Source organism: Ixodes scapularis, unplaced genomic scaffold, assembly GCF_016920785.2.
Source record: "Ixodes scapularis isolate PalLabHiFi unplaced genomic scaffold, ASM1692078v2 PGA_scaffold5__190_contigs__length_132052651, whole genome shotgun sequence".
Lineage (NCBI taxonomy): Eukaryota > Metazoa > Arthropoda > Arachnida > Ixodida > Ixodidae > Ixodes > Ixodes scapularis.
This window is the reverse complement of record NW_024609880.1, coordinates 5,756,383-5,779,263: the sequence shown is the minus strand read 5'-3', so window position 1 is coordinate 5,779,263 and position 22,881 is coordinate 5,756,383. Positions and strand designations below refer to the sequence as shown.

The 22,881-nt window shown below is 45.6% G+C and overlaps 1 protein-coding gene across 1 annotated transcript in view; it reads left to right on the top strand.

The window, feature by feature from the left end:
* The window catches only part of LOC8032676 (2-acylglycerol O-acyltransferase 1), a 69,971-nt gene extending 47,565 nt beyond the window's left edge, over positions 1 to 22,406 (top strand). The window contains exons 2-4 of the mRNA XM_029973086.3: positions 656 to 830; positions 3,758 to 3,957; positions 21,993 to 22,406. Coding sequence (XP_029828946.3) covers positions 656 to 830; positions 3,758 to 3,957; positions 21,993 to 22,144 — 527 coding nt within the window. The 3' untranslated portion in view covers positions 22,145 to 22,406. The remainder of the gene's footprint in view (positions 1 to 655; positions 831 to 3,757; positions 3,958 to 21,992) is intronic.
* Positions 22,407 to 22,881: the final 475 nt, after the last annotated feature.

Genomic DNA, 22,881 nt, shown 5'->3' with positions numbered 1-22,881 from the left:
GCTGAGGCCAGCACGTGCGGCGCGTGGAACACCAATCCCGGCATTCTCCTTGATGCTTGGGTAATATAGCGATAGGTCTATTCCGAGTCATTGGGCTGTGGACGCAATTGCGGCACCTGATATTCCGCAGAAGACAACTACTGCGCATGCCCAGAACGCCTTCCACAGCCCAGTAGACGAAAAAAGGCAGCGTGCAGAAGGTGAATATTATACTTGGTTTTAGCTTATGTCCAGACGCTGCCGACGTTACGAGCTAATGGGAGGAATGAAGCAGCGCCAAAAGCGCAAGTCACTGAACCTTTTTTGCTTATGATTGGTTCAGCCATAATAGAACGCGTACAGAAACATGAAAAAAACTCTGATGGTGTGCTTTTCGTGCTGTCTGATTGGTGCCCTCAGCTCGTAGCGTCGCCTGCGTCTAGACTATAAAGGTGAGACGAAGGGTAGGATGGTCTATGACCAACTTCTAATTTATAAATAACCGTACCTGTTCACAAAAACTGCGGTGGACGTTGTGCATGGTTGGAGCCCGAAGTCATAGCCTGGGCGATTGACATCACAAATATAAGTTCGCGTGTACACCTGAGCACGGCTGGAGTAATTCCAAGGTCCGCGTCGGCGTCTCGATTCCTGACGAGGCTCCTGGACTCCGCAGGTCTTGTCTCGGCGGACAGAGACAGTCTGCAGTGGATCTTGACGAAGCAGGGCGTGGGCAACGCGGCCGTCGTCGTCGTCGGCGGTGCTCAAGAAGCCCTGGACGCTCACAAGGGCAAGTCCGTGCTGACGCTGAGGAACCGCAAGGGATTCGTCCGCTGCGCACTGCAATGCGGGTGGGTCCCACAGACAGTGAAGTCAAAGGTCATACACACATTTGCATATAAGCGCGAGGCGCTCAGTTGCGGCAAGCGAATACAGAACGTTGTGAAGTTTGTTTGCGCAAAGCTTGCGCACAGCTGGGTTGAAACGCAGTCGTCCGTAACTCATAGTCGATACGAATACGCTATCGTCGTTTGCGGCTCACCAATACTAAGCGAAATCCGTGGCAACACAGTGGCACCCGGCGATGCCATCGACATGGCCGGTGTTGGGGTGATCCCTTAGGCTTCTTGGACTTCTATCCAGCTTATATCATCGCAGCTTTGGAATAGCCTGTTCCCGCAGTCCTCATCGTTCCCCAACAAGCTAATGGCGAATTCAACTGGTCGTTTTGGAGCGCGCCGGGATCGACTTATCTGGAGCGAGCCTATTTCACTGGGCGATCGGAGTGAAGACGGACGTGTTCCACTGGTAGTTTAGCATTAGCTCCCGCTCCAGATCTCGATCTGGATCCCAGAAAAGTCGCTCCGACGATTTCGGCGGATTCAACCGGAAGCCAGCCGGGCCAGCCCTCAGCGCACACACGTGACTTCCTTTCTCGCGGGGCATCTCGCCTGATCTCGCCTATTTGGCCTCAGAAGAATTCATAATGGCCGCTTGCTTACCCCTTGGCTCGACAGCCGGTTCGTTTTCCAAGAAGGAGAAGGTTTTGCCGCGCTAAGGGCATTCCGGCAATCCTTGCTAGAAGCTCCTGAGCCATTCCTGTTGCTCGTGCGTCGAGCACGTGTTAGCGCCGAAATTGCGAAAACGTCTTCGAAACGACCGCGGCGGCCGCGGAAAGGGGATTTCCGGGCACTTGAATGACGGGAAAGCATCCGCCGATCCCGGAGCAGTGGTCATGTTCCAAGGGGATCCGTAGGCGGCGCGACCCCATTCGGATCATTTGCTCCAGTCCGGATCTGGTCAACTGATCCCGGTGCGCTCCAAAACACCCCGTGGAATTCGCCATAAATCAAGATCCAGTCTTAAAACGGGAAAGCGGATGTGCGTCGTCGAAGTAAACGAAAAAGCACTTGACCCTCCTTTTTTTTTTTCGGCTCCTGATTGGTCTGCCACAGCACTCGGTATGCGGAGTCGCGTTGAAAAGGTTAGTCCGGTTCAACTTTCTTGCCTTAAGCAACCGCTCCACGCCGCAATTACCACTCTGATACTCACTCAGACCCATATGTGTGTATGGGCCTTCAGGCTCTGCTGTAAAAAGAACATACTAGACCTCCATCTTAGACCAGCCTCAATACGTTTTTAGTGAACCGGTAGATAGTTGTGAGCTTATCGTTCAAGATATCGACAACATAGGAAGTTTGGACTAGTTAGGCGCCGCATCTGAGTGATTATTTCGTTTATATAACATGTTAGAAAGTGCTACTCAGCACACTCTGTGCTGTCTGCTTGTTGAAACCGGCAGCCGCGTTAGGGTTCGCGCTCTATGCCCAGTGATAGCCTTTGCTTAGGAATTCACATACTTGCTGGGACGCACTTTGAGACATTTTGCTACCCATTTTGATAATTTAAAATTTCGAACAGACGATTCATTAGATATTTCTACAGAAGCATCTTACACATCCTGAAATTTGTGAGGGTGCACGTTTATTTGATGATACAGTGTATATTGCTGTTCGGTGCCCGCGCGAAGACAAGGTAAAAAGAACAACAACATATGAAGCCAATGTGAGAGTACCAGTCACGCTTGAGCAATAGTCGTCGGGTTTGGAGTGGAGTACGTTTATTGAAGGGACTCCAGAGTTCCTAAGAAAGCGCAAAAACATGTTTGGATAAATTTACGTTAATCTAGACTGCTGATAACAAGCACCTTCGAAACGTAGCTTTATTATCTTATACCTATATGTTAATTTAAATGTCAATCTGGTTGTATTCCTGCTATTTTTCAACCAGCCTCGTTTCAAAGAAGGCTAAAACGGCTTCTCGTTAACCCTGAGATGGGGAACGATAAAAAAACGGACGAACACAACAAAATCTCCAACGCAGCTCACAACACAACAATCTCAAACGCAAAATCTCAGAACGCAGCTCAGGGTTTACAAGATGTCGATTGTTTACCAGCTCGCCTGCACTCTCTCACTGCTTACAAAAACGGCTCTCGTCCCTACGCTGCTTTTTTTAAAATTTTCTAGACAAGAACTAACGATTCTTTAAAATTTTCTCGCGAAGCTCTGAACTGCACATATCAATGACCGACAGTGTATAAAGCTTTAGGTGAATATACAAACTCCCCTCCGTACCTGGACTGAAATGGAACTTGTTTTAACTGTTCGCATGATCCTGGGGACTATAGTATGTTGTAAGCATACCTCCACGCATTTAATGTTTAAGGTCGAATTGGCTTTGATTCAATAGAAATAACCTAAACTTTTTATAAATATCACGGAAGTGAGGTATCTTTTAGATGTGGGTAGCCGAGTGTGCCGGTGCACCGCACCACGAAGAACGCCGAGCGAAAGCTCGCACTGCAGAACCCAGGGATCCTGAGTTTAATAGTCGTCCCTGCTCGTTTCGATCTTGATGATCTTTGTATGCCGGCGTGCTATCGTGTAGCACAACTGCGTGCTGCACGTTAAAAACCCCGGGACAGAAGTGGTACTGAACTGACTTCTATCATCTACACCGAAGACACCAGACGCTTATTGAGGCTGACTATATAACTTTCCGCCGTCTATACAAGCAACACATATATTATTAGGTATCCCTATTTACTTCTATAAATTAACCATAACCATTAATTATTTAAGCCACTTGTAGTTTGCTTTCGCTGTCAGCTTTTATCAATTCGCTGGCGTCCTTCAACCTTTCTTCGCCACTTGTTTCGTGACATTTCGAAGCCTATTTCGGGCACTGGCAAATGCCGCGCATTGTCCTTCTCCAGGGCCGACCTCGTGCCAGTTTTCTCCTTCGGCGAGAACGACATCTACTACCAGGCGAAGAATCCACCGGGCTCGAGGCTACGCTGGTTCCAGGAAAAGATGAAGGCCTTGACGGGATTCTCACCCGTCATCTTTCACGGGAGAGGCATATTTCAGTACAACTTCGGCTACGTACCTTTCAGGGAGAGAATCGCCACCGTGGGTAAGTCAGTCGACCGTGATATCAAATACTTTACACCAGCGGGAACGCATACTACTCCTGTCATTTGCGTTAAACAGCTCGCCCAATAGGGTGTTAAACCGCAATGTGTGTGTACATTTTGCGTCTTGGAGAAATCATGCAAAAATGTTCCAAAAGCCGGGTGAATTCATGGTTAAAAAGTTTACTCCGACTTAACATAACAAATTAATAACACAAGGTACAGACGTTTCGCCACCTATGCAGGTGGCACCTTCAGTGCATACTGACATCACTGAGACGAGCAGTCAACCAGTTACCCTCCCCCTCCCCTTTCCCCTGAGACCGGTCGGGACTACACCCCTCTCCCCACAACCCACCCCAACCCCCCGGCCTCTAACAAACCGGTCGGGACACGCACTCTCCTCCCGGTCGGGACGGCGCCCGCGAGCCACCCAAAAAGAGGAACGGGGGAAACCATGAGAGTGCGGCTGGAATTCTTCCCCCCCCCCCCCCCCCCCCCTACTCCTACCAAACCTGTCCACGGCACGGTCACGCCGTACGGTCTCTGTGAGACGAAGTCTACTTATCAGCAATGTCCCCGTAAATGTCCGGCAGGAAGCCACGGTTCGTGTTGCACGTGGATGGGTCACGACGAATGAACCATGATTCAAGTAACTTCCTTGGGCCCCACCGCTGGTCTCGACCTAACGTCGCCGCATTGTCCAGGTCAAACGTGTGCCCTGTCGTCCAGCAATGGTCGACAAGTTCAGTCTTTAATCGTGTCGCGTGCGTGGCCTTGGCCACATCTCTTTTGTGTTTCTTCAGTCTCGTTGTCCTCTTTCTTCCTGTCTCGCCAATGTACGTAGCAAGACAGGAAGAAAGAGGACAACGAGACTGAAGGAACACAAAAGAGACGTGGCCAAGGCCACGCACGCGACACGATCAAAGACTGAACTTGTCGACCATTGCTGGACGACAGGGCACACGTTTGACCTGGACAATGCGGCGACGTTAGGTTGAGACCAACGGTGGGGCCCAAGGAAGTTACTTGAATCATGGTTCATTCGTCGTGACCCATCCGCGTGCAACACGAACCGTGGCTTCCTGCCGGACATTTACGGGGACATTGCTGATAAGTAGACTTTGTCTCACAGAGACCGTACGGTGTGTTATTTATTTGTTATGTTAAGTCGGAGTAAACTTTTTAATCATGGAGAAATCATGCGCGCCGTCTGGGTTGTCGCGCAGTTGTGCCTGGCGCCGAGAGAGGGAGCCGCTGGCACACCGTGATGTACGCGCTCGAGTTTCGTTGACGATAGATGGCGGCAGTTACACTTCTCTCGATATCAAAATACTGTTACATGAATGATAAAAAAGAACTCTGCAGACATGTTGAAAGCATACATACATATGAAGAAAATGAGCTTATAACATGCTTAAGAAGTGCCCGTGGATAATTTTCTCATGTCTTTGCATGATGTCTCAGAAGTGCGACTGCAGTTTTGCTGTTTCAACTCTGTTCTCACCGGGTCTCAAGGCTTACTGTCACGTTTATCTCCATACTGTTGCGGCATCTATGAGCGACGGCGGCAATCAGACAACCGGCAAGCCGGTTGTCTGGTTGCTGCCGTCACTCACAGATGGCGGTAGCTGTCCAGAGTTTCGTGTCATTATTTGTTTGCTAACGGACACGATACTGGGGAAACTAAACCTTAACAGCTCCACTGTAAAACACTATAAATGAATATAAGACTGACAATATATGTTTAATGAGCGAACTTGTACCATAAACAAAACACAAAAAGGTACATATTACATATATAGAAAGGCACACAAGAAAGTGCATGTTGCGACGGCAACAAAGCTTGGTGCGACTGATGTTGTGCTTTGCGACCCGCAACCTTTTCCTCCTCTGGCTAGTCGAAAAACTCCCAGGAGACGACAACCGTCACTTCTACAGTATTTTTATAGAACGCTGAAAAGTCGTCACGTTGAAAGAGGCCTGATAACTCTTGCACGCGGTAACCTGAACCTCGCAAACTTGTGGTACGCGCCAACATCCACAAAGAAACGTTTTCGCTTTTAATGGCTCATAGCAAACTAGGATACGGGTTCATTCACATAGGGCAGATGTCCAAGGTAGGCCAACATTAGTATTTTTTCTGTGAAATTAGAGCCAAAAATTGGAAGAAGAAAAAGTGGAGGGAAACTTAACATTTTTCGGCCAGAGTCTGGGCACCTTGGCCCTAATAGGTCGAACAAGTGTCTAAGTTAGGCTTCACTGCTGTACCGTTTGACTGGCATTGGGCATCTTTGGGCCTAAATCGCCAAACAAGTGCCAGATTTAGGCTTCGCTGCTGGTTCTATGGTTCAAGCGTGGCATCTTTGGCTCAAGTCCGGCTCTGCGGGAGTTACGTGTCCGGCCGGGAAAATGCAGTAGAAACACCAAACAAAAACACTCCGGCACTAACTAATGCCTTGGAGCAAAACCGTATTACGGCCAAGTTAGGTCCCTAGAAGTGCCCAGCTTGAGTAAAGTTAGGTGGTTCTCTGGCGTACTACCTGGGATGTGTGTTTTATACACGACCCCAACAAATCACCCTTCTCAGCTTTCAAAAAGAAGTAAAAACAAAACAAAACAATATCGGCAAGAGCGTTTAGCAGTAATTGGCCAGGCGGCGCCGCGACTTCGCCCGTGCATCACAGATTCGCTTCTTCCCCACGGTTTAGCACTCTAGGGCCGGTGGCTTTTCGACCGGCAGCCCCACGGGTGCCACCGGCATCTTAAAAGCATCAGGTCAGACAGCGACCCCGGAAGTGTATTTTACATAAGGGGGCCAGCGGTCGAAATGAAAAAAAGGGGGGCGGGAGGGAGAGGGGCAAGGGAAAGAATGAAAAACAACAACAACAACAACAAAAAGCATTACCAATATTTTACTGTTTATAGAAGGTTTATTACCACTACCTATACCGTATGCCCACACGTTCACACTAGGACCTGTACGCCTCTTCAAAGTCATCAACATTTAAACCCGATCTCGTTTCATGACCCCTTTAATTACTGACTTTTTTGAATTTATTTATTTACTCCCATCTTGAACAATAAAGCAAAATATACAACAAAGTAATTTTTGTGGTTTTAAGTATATAAGGCTCAAACTGGCTAATCCACCCTCTTCTAAAACCGGAACTCTCGTGTCCCAAACTAACAGACTTCTGCATACAAATAATACAAGAAATAATTAAGACTGAATGTGATTGTAATATAGCAAACTCTATCATTTTGTGCACATTCACAGGCATCTCTTATTAAGATCAAGGAGGTATTTTCGACTTCCTCTCTTACATGCGGTCTGTTTTAAGAGTAAAATATTTCAATTAGTTTTGGAAATGGTCTTGTTTCTTTTACGTTCAGTAATTTAGAAGTTCGCAACCATTTAGACGTATTACTCTAAGCCAGGGGTGGCCAGGCTGACCCGGCCAAGAGCCGCAGACAAAACCACTAAACTTCTAAGGGCCACCTAAAAACAAAAAGGCAGAAAAAAAGAAAGAAGCGGGGGGGGGGGGGGGGGGGGGGGGGGAAGGGGCGAGGCGTCCATGCTTCTTTTTAGGCCAATATGTGCATAAAACTTGAACTACTTTAGATCTATCCAAGTCAAAAGCAGTCCAATTGTGCGTACTTATGGTACCGGTAGCACAGGACCAAAGCGCAACCTGTCTCGTTCCTTTTCTCTTCTTGACAAAGTGCTTGAAGAAAGGCGTCCGCCCGAAACGTCGTGTACACCTCCTTGTTCGCGTATGTTTTTCGAGAAGCACAACCTTATTACTTGAGATTACGTGTTTTGGCTCATTGTGCTCGGCAGCACCCCCATTCTCTTGACCGGGAGGGAGGCGGGAAAGGAGCGGGGCTGTTGGTGTACTAGTGAGCCACGAGCCGCACACACGCAAAGAGCCGCAGCTTGGCCACCCCTGCTCTGAGCTAATAATAAAAGGTCATACCTCAGAGGCTCGTAAAAAAAAATAAAAAAAATTGCAGCGATCATATTACTTGATGGCAGAAAAGGTGCCTCGCACTGGCAGATCAGATACGGGCTCCAGAGCAGTTGCTTACAGTTGCTGCCTCTCGAAAATTTTTGGGGGACACCTGAAGAGTCGGCTCCTCGAAACGCCTGTTAGTGGTTAGAAAGAAATGTTCCGGGAGGTTCCCCGATATTTCTTTTTGCTTGTTTTAAATTTGTCGTTTCGGGGGAAACTTTCTCTTTGGAACTACGCTAAAAGACCAAAAATGTACAAAAAATAATGTGTAGCATATGTTGCTCGGGTAGCCTTCGGCAACACTTACTTGCCTTCCAACTGAAGGCCCGTTCACACTTTTGCAACCGAGTACGACCGAGAGAGGGGAAATCTGTTAAAACTTCTTAAAAATTTCTTAGGACGAGTGACCACACTGGCATTCTGGCGCCATCTATGCGGTGACCCTGGAACTGCATTTCACAAGGGCGAAGGTTTCGCGGGATATCCGAGGACAAATGTGCGTAATACCTATAAGAAAGGCTCGTTTATAACGTTGACAAAAGTTTTTCGAGCCAAGAAAGAAAGGATAATGCGCGAGAGAAATAGTAAATATGCCGGACCACCAAGTTTACACTGCTACCCAATAGATGGTGCCAGTGTGTCCTCTCGTTGTAAGAGGTTTTAAGGAGCCCAGTTTTAAGAGGTCGCAAGAGTGTGAACGGGCCTTAACGATTGTCCGTACAACGCGTCGAGGGTTCCCCAGTACAATAAAGAACTCCGTGGCCGGCCTTCCGTCTGAATTCATTCAGAAGAGACCTCAAAGGGACCGCCAGCGTCGGCAGCTTTGCTCCCTCCGACAAAGAGGGTGGGAGGCAACGCTTATATTATGTTGCTCTAGCACAGTTTTTTGCAGTGAGCTCAGAAACACCAGCTCGTCTAGAGAAACCCTGTTTCCCCGTTGAAGAAAAAAAAGAAAAAAAGAAAAGGGTGGGGGTGTGGGGAATGGCACGACGTCAGAAAGCTAGGGCCCAGAGGCTCTGAGTTTTGTTTCATCTTCAGGTCTGTGGTGTTCTGAACTGAGACCGAATAGCCTTTCTTTTTCGAATTTCCGGGGACCAACACGGGGCCCCCCGAGGCTCTGGAATGCAGCCCCCTTAGCCCGTACCTTAATTCGGCCCTGGGGGAGAGGAAGGCCTTGAGCCAAATGCACATGGGCTCAGTATATTGCCCAGCACCACCTAGAAAATGTCAGCAGGTGCTCTAGCCCCCGTTGCCCCCCGGTTCCGGGGTCCCTGACTGGTGAGAGCAGCGTTAGTCGCATGCCGGCTGGAGACGTCTCTCGACATGGTTTTGCACAGTTTGACGGTTTAAAAATTGCTACCACACGGCGTAACTTGTACATGGAGCTTTAGTACTGGTGGAACAACGTGATGCATTTTATGGCGCAAAGGCGGAAACAAAAACCCCTGCCAAAAAGCAAAATATGGAAGTTTAGCAAGCCAAACAAAGGACCCGTAGCATGCTTCATTCGAAGAATGAGAATTGATTTTGACCACCTAGAGCTCTCTTGACATGTAACCGAGGTTGCGGTACAGGGCGCCTCCTCCGCAATAAGCTTTTGTCAGAGGGGGGGCACCTGGGCTGGGACTCGATCTCGCCAACGGGGGACCCGTTGTCCGGCTCCTTTCCTTGAAGCCACCAAGGCGGCTGTAACTAAAACTTGACGAATCAACCCCGCGGCTACTTTTCCGCTAACGTTTGGCAGGGAATGTTCCAGAAGGCGGTTGTTCAAGCAAGTGCCCGTCTATCTCTTGTATTTCCATTCACACGAAAATGTTAGGGTAGAAATGATTCCTTCAACGGTTGAGACAAACACAAAATACCAGGGGGGGCAGAGTGGCATAGGGTTAGAGCCGCGGAAAAATTTACAAAACTTCAAAAAAGCTACAGGAATAAAAGAAAAAAAGAGGGGGAGGAACGATATGGTAGAGAACAGTCCTTTCCAAAAGTGAAAAGGAAAATTGTTTACTACAACAGTAACACCAGGCAGCTGAACGTTTCAACCGCTAAGCAAAATTGAAAACACGGCTCTCTCCAGCCACTACCCATGACTCCCGTTATGTGTATAAAGTTCAAAATCCTTTTTAAAACAATAAAAGATGCAGTCACTAAACACATCTTTGTGTAGAAAGAAAAATCAGTCCAGCTGTATGTACGTAGTGTCGTACAAGGCTGCCACGACTGTGAGCTTTTCTTTTAATTCTAGAACTATTTTTGTCTCGGGGACACAGGAGGGGGAGGGGGCAAGCTTGGCAGTGAGATGCGAGCCACACTTGAAGCGAAGAGCCGCAAGCGGCTCCCGACCCGCAGTTTGGACACCCCTGCTCTATCTATACTGTGTTTTTTAGGGAAAAATGTCGGCGGAGAGGAGACGTTGTTTAGTCGGCGCGTGTGTTTACTTTAAATGTACAACTAATATTTGCACATTTAAACATTTGACCCAAATAAAAAAATATTCTGCCGCCGGATGGCCAGAAAAAAACAAACATGAATTTTGTGTAGGACTTTTAAAATATTACGTGTTGCAGAAAATCAGCATCTGCACCAAAGTCCTTATATCGAACACTTTTGCTCTACATTCCGTCCGTTGAAAAGTACAATGAGAAATCATGAGCCATTCCACTCTGTAAAGGTTGATTACCAGCGAAGCTGTTTAGTACACGACACAGACGTGATACAAAATTTAGCGTATGCTCCATTAAAGTTGTCCAACTTAGCGACATGGTACTTGCGTCTTTTGGATGCGTTCTCCGCGCCGCGACGTTCGTAGTCTTGTTTGGTTTGCCGCGTGCGCTTAGCGTTTTGGGCATGATCTTCATCGGTGGTCTTTACCGCCCGCAGCCGCGTTGACAATCTCGGTGCCGTTCCCGCCGTTGCTCTTCGTTGGCGCGTTGCTCTTCGGGAATCCGGACTATACGCGGCCTCCCCATTACGACGAGATAAGTGAAATAGACCTATTGCTAAATTACCCAAGCATCAAGGAGAATGCAGGGATTGGTGTTCCACGCGCCACACGTGCCGGCGTCGGCAGCAGTAACTGTTCTGAAGCAAAAGCCTAAAACAAATGGCAGCTTGCACGCGCGTTCGTAGACGCTTTATTTCGGCTATTTACTTCGAATCTTTTATGGGGAAAGCGTGCGCATGGGGCGCGTGCGGCGGGTGGCAGCGTAGGGTGTTTGTGCAGTGTACTAGAATACTTGGATAGTGTTGGGACGGTAGCGGCTCGGCAACGGGCGCTCCTGAGGGCGCGTGTATTGACAGTTCGTGGCGGCGCTGTAGTCGAGTTACCCGGAGAAACACGCGCAGCCCCCCCTTTTTTTACTTTGAGTGGTGCACGTGTCGGTACCACGATTTTATACACTCCGTTTCATCTTATGTTGTACCGCAGCGAAGGCTAGAAGCGCGAGCTCATAGCGTTGGGAGCTACTCTAACCACACGAGAGCTTGTGCCGCCGAGATGTGCCCAAGAGAAAGGAGCTCGCGCATGTAGCCTTCCCTGCGGTACAACACAAGGTGAAACACAGTATAGGGCACATAAAATAAAAACGATATTTTCAATTCTTTTTTTTTTATTTTTGCGGTAGGCAAAGAGTTAATGAACGGTTTAATGGGCCATGTTGCAATTGCCGCTTTAAAGGGAGCCATTATTAAAGGCCAATCCAATTTAGGAAGTTCGCGAACAAACAACGAACTTTGAGCGAAAGCAACAAAGCTTTTGTTGTGTTTGTCCGTCCCTTCTCGTTTTCCTCCTCAAGCTTAATTATCTCTACCAACCCGCTCGTTCTGTCCTGAGATATTCATCGCTAAAGCTCTGCCTTTCCTCGCTTAATTAAAAAACTGCGCGCTGAAAGGGCGAATGAGGTTGTGCTGATATTGATGCGTAGAAGAATGACACAGTTGTTTCTGTCCCCTTGTCACTAACTCGACAGTGTGTCTTCGGTGGCCTCGCCGGCGCCACACACCAAGACGACTAGGTCCCTATTCTACATATTATTTTCATAATGCGGTTTCTGAATCAAGCGAAGAAAGGCAAACTTTTACGATAAATTTCGCGAACCTCGTTGCCTTTTCGCGAATTGTCAAAATTGTGTTTGCCTTTAATAAAGACTCCTTTTAAACTGCAATTGCACCATGGCGAATTAGGCCGTTAATAAACAAGTTAACTAACAGATTTTGGTTAATTATTAAACATTGCAACGGTTATTCACCCATTTATTGTCCATCGAGCCTTATAGATATAACGAAAGACGGCATCCACATATCTGCCACATCCTTTTTTTTTTTGTAAAATATGTAATGGTCTGTAAAGAATCAAACAAAAACACCCTGTATGTCTCCGTGAATTAGATACGCCCCTTGTGGAACCATGGGTCTTTCCCTTCAAAGACCCAGCTCAGGCGAGACTTACCCGGTTGTCAGAAAGCAGCTGTCGGTTGAATTGTTATGAGCGTGTAAGTTTCAGATGGTTTACCCTCAATAAGATAATGGTCTGCATATTCTAACCATGTATGCGCTGCACATTGTAACCATTATTTCAATACCGTTCTGTGAGCTATTACAACTTTTTCCTTGCCTGATCTACGTGTGCTCATGTTTTCTGCTCAAAATGATGTGAAATAGTTGCTTGTTTTTTTTAATCTTATAAAGCATTACTTGTTCAGCCCACGGCGTCTCAGTTTTTGGAGTTAAGTTCAAAGATAAAACGCGCGATAAAAGTTGTCACGGCTTATAAGCCATTTCTCACAAGTGAACGTCGGGTGGTCCTCGGATGGTCGTGGCAGCCATGAAGAAATAGAAGATTCTCACCCCTTTGCGACCGTCGCTTGGGTGGTTCGTCGCATAAATGAACACAACGAGTGACAAGTGAAGCGAGCTGATTAAGGTCAACAAAAAGAAGACAGGCAGAAAAGAAGACAGAGAAGTTAACCTGGGGTATTAAAAACATACTAAAACAATCTCGGACTTTAGTATGTGCCTTTTCGTTCCATTATAAAATAAGATAGGAAAAAAAGAAAACTGCTTTCGAGTTTTAGATATCCCTTTAAAATATATAATGTTCGGCCTTTGCGACCAAGGAAATGGGCATTTCATTTAAGATGCTCACCATTGGACAAACCGAAAGTTGCATCTAATTCTACGCTCAAACAACTTGCAATCCGCTTCTTTAAAGTCGCAAATGTTTTTATCTAAAGGAAGGGTAATGTAGCTTGTACCGTCCAATACATTGAAGCATCATGTTGCTAACGATCGTGCCGCAGCGTAATTGATGCCGCGGTACGACCGCTGGCAGGTCGTAGCTGTATCAGAAATCCTACGTGCACTCCACCAAAGAGGCACCAAAGATTCATATTTTCGCGCGCGCAGCCGCACCTTCTGGATAACGCGCCGGTGTCGACACCAGTCGCGATCCATACCACGCGCTTCAGGCGAGCCCCTCCGGTCCCAACACTACCCAAGTATTCTAGTACACTGTAGTGTCTGGGCACGCGCACGAAAAATCCACAGAACCCTAGCCATAAACAGCTTCGCTGCAGAAACTAAAGCGCGCAGTTGATTTCGCCAGACTGCCGTCTCTTTACACACGGTGAAGTGTGTCTGCTATAGGCTCACCCTCCTTATGGCAACGAACTGTCTACTAAACATACGTTCGCGCGAACGAAGAGTCTGGAGCCGGCAACAGCTGACACCATTTTCTGAATTCCGCCTGTTAAAGTTTTGTACTTGAAATTTGGATAGGGGTTTTCTTCTTACGGCAACATGGGGCTGAACTTCCGATATGCCCTAAGATCTACTCTACCGCAAACCGCGAGGTGAACGCTGGTCTCGCGATTGCATTACCGCCCCTCCGACGTCTTCCACAGGACAAGAACTATGATACCTGGAAGGTGTCTCCCCTTTGGCGTGTTTACCGCATCCTCATATTGGGGTACCGCTAAAGGACCTCTTCGACCTAACTTACAACCGGAAGAGGACGAAGAGGTTGAACAGTCCTGAAGCGCGAGCGTTTTAGAATTTGTTTTAAAGCTTGAAACGCTTTTTAACGCTACCGCCAATCCAAAATGTCCGTCGGTCCCTCTGTCCGTCCGTGCATCCCCCGCTAAATTTAGCGGAAAAACTGACATCGTGAGACCTATGCACGATTATAGCTTCTCAGCGAAATTTGGCGGGAAAATTAATGTCGCGTAACCTGACGTCCCGGGACATAAAGACAAATTCGGCTTTCCGGCTAAATTTAGCGAAAAAATTGACGTCACGTGACGTATACACCCTGTCCGTTTCCCACTAAATTTGTCTAAAAAAGTAGCGTCACGTTGCGTTACGTGCCTTATACACCTTGGGGAAATTGACGGAACGTGAGCTATGCGTAAACCTAGTTTTTCCGCTAAATTTAGGGGGTAAATTCACGTATTCTAGCCAAAATATTAATTCAGTGTTCCCGCTAACTTTATATCGCCGTGACGTGACTTATACGCCAATTAGGATACCCGCTACATTTAGCGGGGAAATTCGTGTCTTGTGACCGAGACACCAATACAGATACCCCCACTAAGTTTAGCGTGGAAGATCGACGTCATTTCAGCTATACAATCATTCAGTTTCCCCCGCTAAATTTAGCGGGAAAATGCGCGTCACATGAGAAACAAATTTCCTCGCCAATTCCCTATAGGGTGATTTCAGATAAGATCGACCAAAGGATGGCTAGTCGACATTTTCAAATCAACTGATGTTTTTATATGTTATTGTCTAGTGTCTGGTATGAACGAATCCAAACTTAGTTTTGACTAGAAAAAATACTTGGGGACAGGAAAAATCGTAAGGCATGAGGTGGTGGACAGTTGCATTAACGCGCACTGATGGAGGGGGCCCGTTTGAGAGTGAATAACTAAAGCGATAACATTATGAGAACTCTAATACGTTTTAGGCGCAAACTATGGGTATAGCTTGCTTGTAATATAAAGTAATCATATTTATTTAAAATTTATTTATTTTTCTAAAAATTGACAAACATGCCTGCTCAAACGACAAATGGCAAACTTTGGAGGTCTGTATCTCATGAAATAATTTAATCATTATGATATAATTTGTAGATATTATTCTACTAATATATAGCTAATATTTAAAAAATAACTAAGGTATCTGTGTGATACAATAGTTAGGATATATTTAGTCAAACATGGAAAAAAAATCAAACAAAGAAAAATTCCGATGCGAATAAAAAAAAACACCACCCTCGATTTTTTTTAAATTTAGGTAACCTGTTATACTCTATTTCGGCATTCATTTCCATTAAAAACATGTTGCATCATTTTATTGAGAAAGAAGATACAACTCCCCAAAGTAGGGTCCTTTTTCAAAGCCTACACTTAGCAGTGTTTTATACAAGACCTGACTCTGAGTTCCAGTTTCATGAAACCAACACACATCTTTTATATATTTTTATTCAGATGAGGCCAATGATAACTAAAGAAATCGTTCACACACTTAAATTAAGGAGAAACTACTGTGTACAAAGAGGTATCATATTACGGACTAGTGATCCGAGAAAAGATCATGCAGCCATCGGCCACTAGGAACTTTGTTTACTTTATTCTCCTGCGACACTATATGCTATTCCCTCTTCCGCTCTACCTTCATCTCTCTCTCTCTCTCTTTCATATATATCCCTGATATATATCCAGAACAAAAACATGTTCAAGCATTCCCTTTCTGCGTGGTAGTGTTCTGTGGCTAGCAAAAATCATTTCCTCGCTAAGCTCACGATTATGGCAAAATAGTTGCCGGAAACCGCAGACGACACTCGTCGCTAGTTCTGGCAAAACGGCCGATACAATCTTTTTTTCGCATTTCCCCGCTCGCTGTCAAGGACAAGGGGGTTCGCTTCAACCAGCAAAACATGGCCGCCGACGCCTGTTTACTGAGCAGTCATGCCTGTCGCCATCTCACTCGCTGGCGTCACGGGCGATAATATCAGGCACAAAGGGGCACACCAACCGGCAGCATTATCCCCAAATACTCGAGCCTCGCGTAAATACATAGAGTGTAAACGCTGTCGCCATGTTATCGTAGTAAGACCGCCCCCCCCCCCCTCCCCCAACGGGGGACTGCAGTACGCGACGGCGTACTAACACAACGGCGACGATATCGACATCGCGGGCTCCGAATTTTCCCATAGTTCTACTCCACGGGCATTTCTCGAAACGCTTGATATTGTGTACGCCCGCCTGGAAGGATTTCAGGCGCGTAGTTAAGATAAGGCGGTTCTCCGCGGCAAAAGAAAGCAATTTCACAAAAGCTTAAAAGCGGCGGCGACGCGTGTGCGGTGAACGCTTGTAGTTTTGGTGTAGACAGGGTGTGTGTGTTCTCGTTGTTGACACCAGCCGGCGATAAGGCACTGCAGGCGGTAGCTCAGTACAGCAAGGGCTAATCCGAGTGACCATCAACGTAACCCCACCGCCAACCCCTCGCGAACCGGTCGCCGACATGGCTCAGGCTGTGTCATGAACCACGTGGTAGAAGCTCGGGTGCTTTCATATCAGCGCGTGGAGGGACGACAGTGCGATTCCGGAAAGTCTTTTTCGAAGGCCGCTGACCACAATTTTTTGTCTGGAGACTTTCCCTCTTTCTTCCTTTGACGTGGATCAAGCTTTGCCGACAGCCTCAGTTGTGACCTCTCTTTTCAAATGTACGTTTGCAGTGAGTGAGCTCCTCAGCCTCGGACTTGTCACTTGTGCACCCAGTAGTTCTTTCACTTGGCAATTATATGCCATCAGTTGGGGTTTAATTTCTATTATTTATGTATACATTATAAAGACGTCCTGGAGCTCCGAACGAGTGTTTTGTGCAGATTACTTTTGCAAACACAAAAAGACTATACCTAAGCAGCGGAATTTTCGAAGTGTTGGCGAGTTGGACCTAAACTCGTTGAAGCAAATTCTTCCGCCTGACTGTTCCACCAAAGTAAGTGCGACGGACTACCTGTGCTACCATTGCTTCATGCACATTACTAAGGAGATCTCGATGCGAAGCTCAGAGCAGTGCCCTGACATATTTGTGCCAGCTGAAGAAGCAATTGAAGATCTAAATCGCAGCATACTACCTACAGATGTGTCGCCGCTGAGACAACCAAGCGTCGTAAGAAGTCGGGACAGGCCTGCCTATGTCAAGAGAAAGCAGACAGAACTGGAGCAGGTTGCTGTCAAGAATATACGCTCAAGGCTACGTATTGCGTACGACAGGGACGCACCATCGGGGTCGTCCGAACCAACATGCTCCACATGCACTGAGTGGGTGGACAACTTTCGGCAGGCCTTTGAAACCGCCACCTCTCTCCGGGAACGTTGTCAACTGCTTACACTCCTGCCGTCAACACTGATGAAGAATGAGCTTCAAAAGATGATTCCACAGGCCTCAATGTACCTCATCAGTAAATCCCGAAAACTCAAGGAAAAGCATGGCGTGTGGTATGAGCCGGATCCTTACACGAGGTGCAAGGTGAGCCCTGAGAACCTGTCTGCTGCCCTAGAGTACTTCACGAAAGACGAGCTACAATGTTCGCGCCAAAGTCCCAACCAGAAGGACGTCATCTCTGTCATGCTCAACGGAGAGAAAACGTTCATGCCAAAGCGCTTCATGACACGCTCAATACGAGAGGCCTTCCGTATATACAAAGACAAGCATCCCGATTCCGGCGTTGGGCTAACGAAATTTTATTCGTTGCGCCCTAGATGGGTCCAATGTATTCCACACCAGGAAGTGTGCGTTTGTGTGCGCTGCGCCAATTATTATCTTTGTATTGCCGCTCTAGAGAACGTTACAGGCTCAACATTCAACACTGGTGAAATGAACTCGGCATTTCTGTGCGACCCAGCAACAGAACTGTGCCTTCAAGGAGACTGTGATCACTGCCCAAAAGGCCAGTTTCTTACACTCCAGGAACTTGATATCCCGGAGGATGAAGAGATTGTGCTTGCAACATGGGAGTCCGGCGACCTTGTGAAAAAAACTTTGGAACCTGAGACTTTCCTAAAAGTCATCCAAGTGACGGTTGGAAGTTGGGTACTTCACAACCATATCCGGCAAACGCAAGGTAAAGCGATCTACGATGAAAAACAGTGCATGCAACGCGGGAGCATTGTCTTTCATTTTGACTTTGCTGAAAACTGGACCATCGTGCTTCCTGACGAAGTGCAAGCATATCACTGAAAAAAAAACAAGTTTCGATATTTACATGTGTAGTGACGACAAGAAAATCTACAAACAGCTTTGCCATCATCAGTGAGGACCTGTGTCACGACGCCGCTCACGCTTGCTTGGCTCTAGAAAAAGTGAAGGAGTGGGTTGAAGACAACGTTGCGGTATACTCGTACGTGACGTACGTAAGTGACGGCGCCGCCAGTCATTTCAAGAATCGCTACCAGATGCACCAATTTGCAAAGGACGATTGCCCACAAGCCCAGTGGTTATTTTCTGCATCTGGACATGGGAAAAATGCATGTGACGGAGTTGGCGGACTCGTGAAGCACCAGGCCACGTTGAACAACCTGAGAGAACGTTCAGTAAGCGCAATTCAGACGGCCAGGACAATGGTGATCGTTCTATCAAAGAAACTGAAAGGCGTGCATTTTGTATATCTGGACGAAAATGAGGTTGTTCGGTATCGTGAACAAAAAAAAGAAGAGTGGCTGACGGTGCGCGCCTTCCCTGGCATTCAGTCTTGGCACACGTGGCGGCTCAGCAAGTCATCAACAGAAGGGACCTGTGACGTATATGTAGCACGGACAGTCGGATCTGCTTGGAAGCAACTTTATTAAATAGGTACAGCGAGGAAAACCTTAGCGTAAAGTGCCGAATTTGATTTCCCAAGGACTGCTCATTTTGAATGCAGGGACATCTTATTTATCACATTTTTCTTCACCGGGTATTTATCCTACTGTTTTTGTTGGTGGTTACTAATAATTTTTATCTCATCACTATAAAAAAAATCTCAAAATGTTATCCTCGAGCAGGATAAAATATATCGGCTTGCCACGATTCATTCATACACCGAGAGCATCGAAGCTGCTCCAGTTAGGCACTATGGCATCCGTCACCTGAAATTGTTTGTAATCGTAAATACACAGCCAACCTAAATATCTTACTATTATATCTTTGTTTTTGTGTGTGGAAGTAAAGTTATTTATTTTACTCTAGATGTAAAATATACCGGAAGGTACAACTTCACACTGCATCATCTTTTCTTAAATCATTAGTCTCTAATATGATACCACTTTGTACGCTTATGTAAAATGCTGTATATAGTTTCTCCTCCCTTTTACTGTGTGACCGATCCCTCTTTTTATCAATGACCTCATCTGAATAAATGTATATAAAAGATTTGTGCAAGTTTCATGAAACTGGAACTCAGAGTCACTTCTTGTATAGGACACTGCTAAGTGTAGGCTTTGAAAAAGGACCCTACTTTGGGGAGTTGTTTCTTCTTTCACAGTGCAATGATGCAACATGTTTTTAATAGAAATGAATGCCGAAATAGAGTATAACAGGGTACCCAAATTTAAAAAAAATCGAAGGTGGTGTTTTTTTTTTATTCGCATTGGAATTTTTCTTTGTTTGATTTTTTTCCCATGTTTGCCTAAATATATTGTAACTATTGTGTCACTCAGATACCTTATTTATTTTTCAATAATAGCCATATATTAGTAAAATAATGTCTGCAAGTTATGTAATAATGATTAAATTATTTCATGAGATACAGATTTCCAAAGTTTGCCATTTGTCGTTCGAGCAGGCATGTTTGGCAATTTTTAGAAAACTAAATAAATTTTTAATAAATATTATTACTTTATATTACAAGCAAGTTGTACCCATAGTTTGTTTGTAAAAAGTTTTAAAATTCTCCTAATTTTATTGTTTTAATTATTCACTTTCAAACTTGCCCCCTCCATCAGTGCACGTTATTGCAACTGTCCACCTCTCCCTGCCTTACGATATTTCTTGTCAACAAATTTTTTTTCTGGTCAAAACTAAGTGTGGATTCGTTTATACCAGACACTAGACAATGTCATATAAAAACATCAGTTGATTTAAAAATGTCGACCAGCCACCCTTTGGTCGATCTTATCTGAAATCACCCTATAATGCATTTCATGCATTAGAGGACTTTGAAGGCCAAGATCGCTTCTAATTTGTTCGTGGGCATTGGTTCCATGGAACGGAAAACTAGGATTAATCGCTTTACCTGCAAGTAAAGAAAGGTTTGACATATGGAGACGTCAGCGCTCCTGCATTTTGGCTTTGTCAAGCTCGAGTTCTTCCTGATGACGCCATAGGAGTGCCATCCTGATGGTGTCCTGCTTCAGGTCGCTCTTCATCTTGACAGTCGACGGAAGCATCAGCAGCCAGGAGTAGGACGCCATAAGGACAGCAACAGTCGCTTTTGCTCGTGCTTTTTGCCGGAACTTTTACGATGGACCGCCACGATCGGGACATCGGAGAGCAGGGCATGCTGGCTCCTGTGATGTCGCTTGGTGCCCCTTCTGGACTCCTTTTGATATATAAACGCAGAATAGAACGCTAAAAAACAAGGCGGAGAAGCGTTCGAGCACAGTACCCTTACCTCCGCACAGAAAAAAAAGATAAATCTTTGCTTTTGTTTTGTACAAGAAAAACAGGGCTTTTCACGGCGCTTAAGTTGTACAAGGCATTTCAGCCTACTTGTGAAAAAAAAAAAAAAAAATGAAATATCAACACTTGGAACATGTTGTTGCTGTCCAACCCCCGTGGTATTGTTCGTAGTCCTTATATTGGAATCACGTTTTTTTTCTTAATGTGCCAACTTGGTTAATTAACCCAAATTGATTCGCTAAATTTTTAAATAATAATTGTTGCACAACCCCTCCATTATAGAAGCTGTGGAATGTGTTCAGATAAACCCAATTATGACGTTTCCATCAATGTATCTTATGTTTGTCTAACTTTTTTTTTTACTTTAAAAAATAAAAAGCGCGAGATAAAAAGAAATTGCACGTTGACGTCGCAGTTTGCTGGAGGGTATTTGTTTTTTTTATATCTAGCACGCTTTTTAGAAGTTTGAGGAAATTGATAGACATAGGATACCTTGATGAAAACAAAATAATGGAAAGTTTCTCAACACGCTCTACAACTCTTGTATGAGATATTTTGTGCAAAAATTGAGTTTTCAAAAGTTAGCAAAGGTTGTTATTAAAGGAGCGGTGCAACGATATTCAATTGGAATGTTTTTCACTTTACACGAGCCTAGTGGCACTAGTGAGACTCAAGGATACTCGCACGCAATGCCACTGGCCAAGAAACTCCTTTGTTGCGGTGTAATTTCAAGGACAAAAGCGATCCTTTTAATTCGATCTCTCCTTTGCAAAATTTGATGACGTAACGTGGGGATCGCAGTACACCCCAATGACGATATTTGAATCTGGTTCATAGATTGGACCCGAACATTGCGTGGGCACTCGACTTGTGCTCGTGATAATTACTAGCTTGGAAAGTATTCGGTTAGTGGCCCGTGTCCAATCGCTGCAACGACGACAATAGCCGAGTCATAACAATGTCTGGAACCCAGCCCATGTCCTGTGCTTTTCCAACCTTAGCGCGTGGCTATGATCACCACTGGCGGCACATAATCGGCTCCAGATTACGTGACCGCTTGTTCTGGCTGCGAGTTGAGGGGGTGAACTCTGCTCATTAGCTTTAATTTTTTCTGGGACTTTTATTGCGTGGGGTGAGAAACGAACGCGTGTTTCATAGGTCATTAACGTCAGGGATGCGTTGTAAGCCGTATTTGCGCTAAGTACAAAAATCGTTGCATCGCCCCTTTAAAGTCTTGGCAAAAGGTAACTGGAACACCATGGCCATCGAGTAACTATGAAACAAGATTTTCTGTTCACCGAAATGTTCTCTTTGCTATTGTAGCAGATTGTTCAAATGCTTGCTTTTCTTTTTTTTAACAGTGGGAAAACCACTTGGAGTGCCCAAAATAGAAAACCCAACGGCGGAGGATGTCTCCTTCTGGCACGAAAAGTACATCACAGCCTTGACGGAGCTCTTCGAAGAACACAAGGCAAAGTGCGGTGCTAAGGACGCCTCTCTGACCGTGCTGTGAACGCAAAACGTCGCTACAGCCACCCCTTCGTCACACGTCCATGGTTCACCGCGACGTCAATATGGGACGTATTCACTCTAGGCCAGAGGTGAAATTTCTAGATTTATATGACACTTCTTCTTTGTTTCGAATTGTATTGTGTTAAACGTGTAGCGTTCGCTGGCGACTTGGTTTCAATCATACAAGCCAAGTCTGCTTAGGCTTTGACTGGCCCGATACGAAACATTGCATTCTTCGCAAAATAAACCTATAATTATTATTATTTTTATGATATAGTATATTGATGTACATGAAGCGCATGCATTTAATTAAAATAATATTAATAACAATAATAATAAAAAATAATCAAATCAATCAATTCATAAATACATTTTATTGGGTGTCCACGAACAAGAAGTTGGTCTTTGTACTGGCACACCGGACATTAAAACACTTAAAAACAATGAGCACACTCATATTACGAGATAAAACATGAAAATTATAACTAGGCGAAAACACAGAAACGTCAGAATTAGCGACAAATAAAATTAGGAGGAACTTCATACGTTGGTGCGCCGTGAAAATTATGTGGAGACTTGGGCGAGAACATCGCGCACAGATAATAATAATAATAATAATAATACTAATATTAATAATTTTATTCAACAGAAGCAAATATGCAAGGTACAAAGCCGGGTCTGTCCAAGCCAGTGGAGGCTTGACGGGCAGGACCCGGCAGTCGAGCGACAGGGTCGATA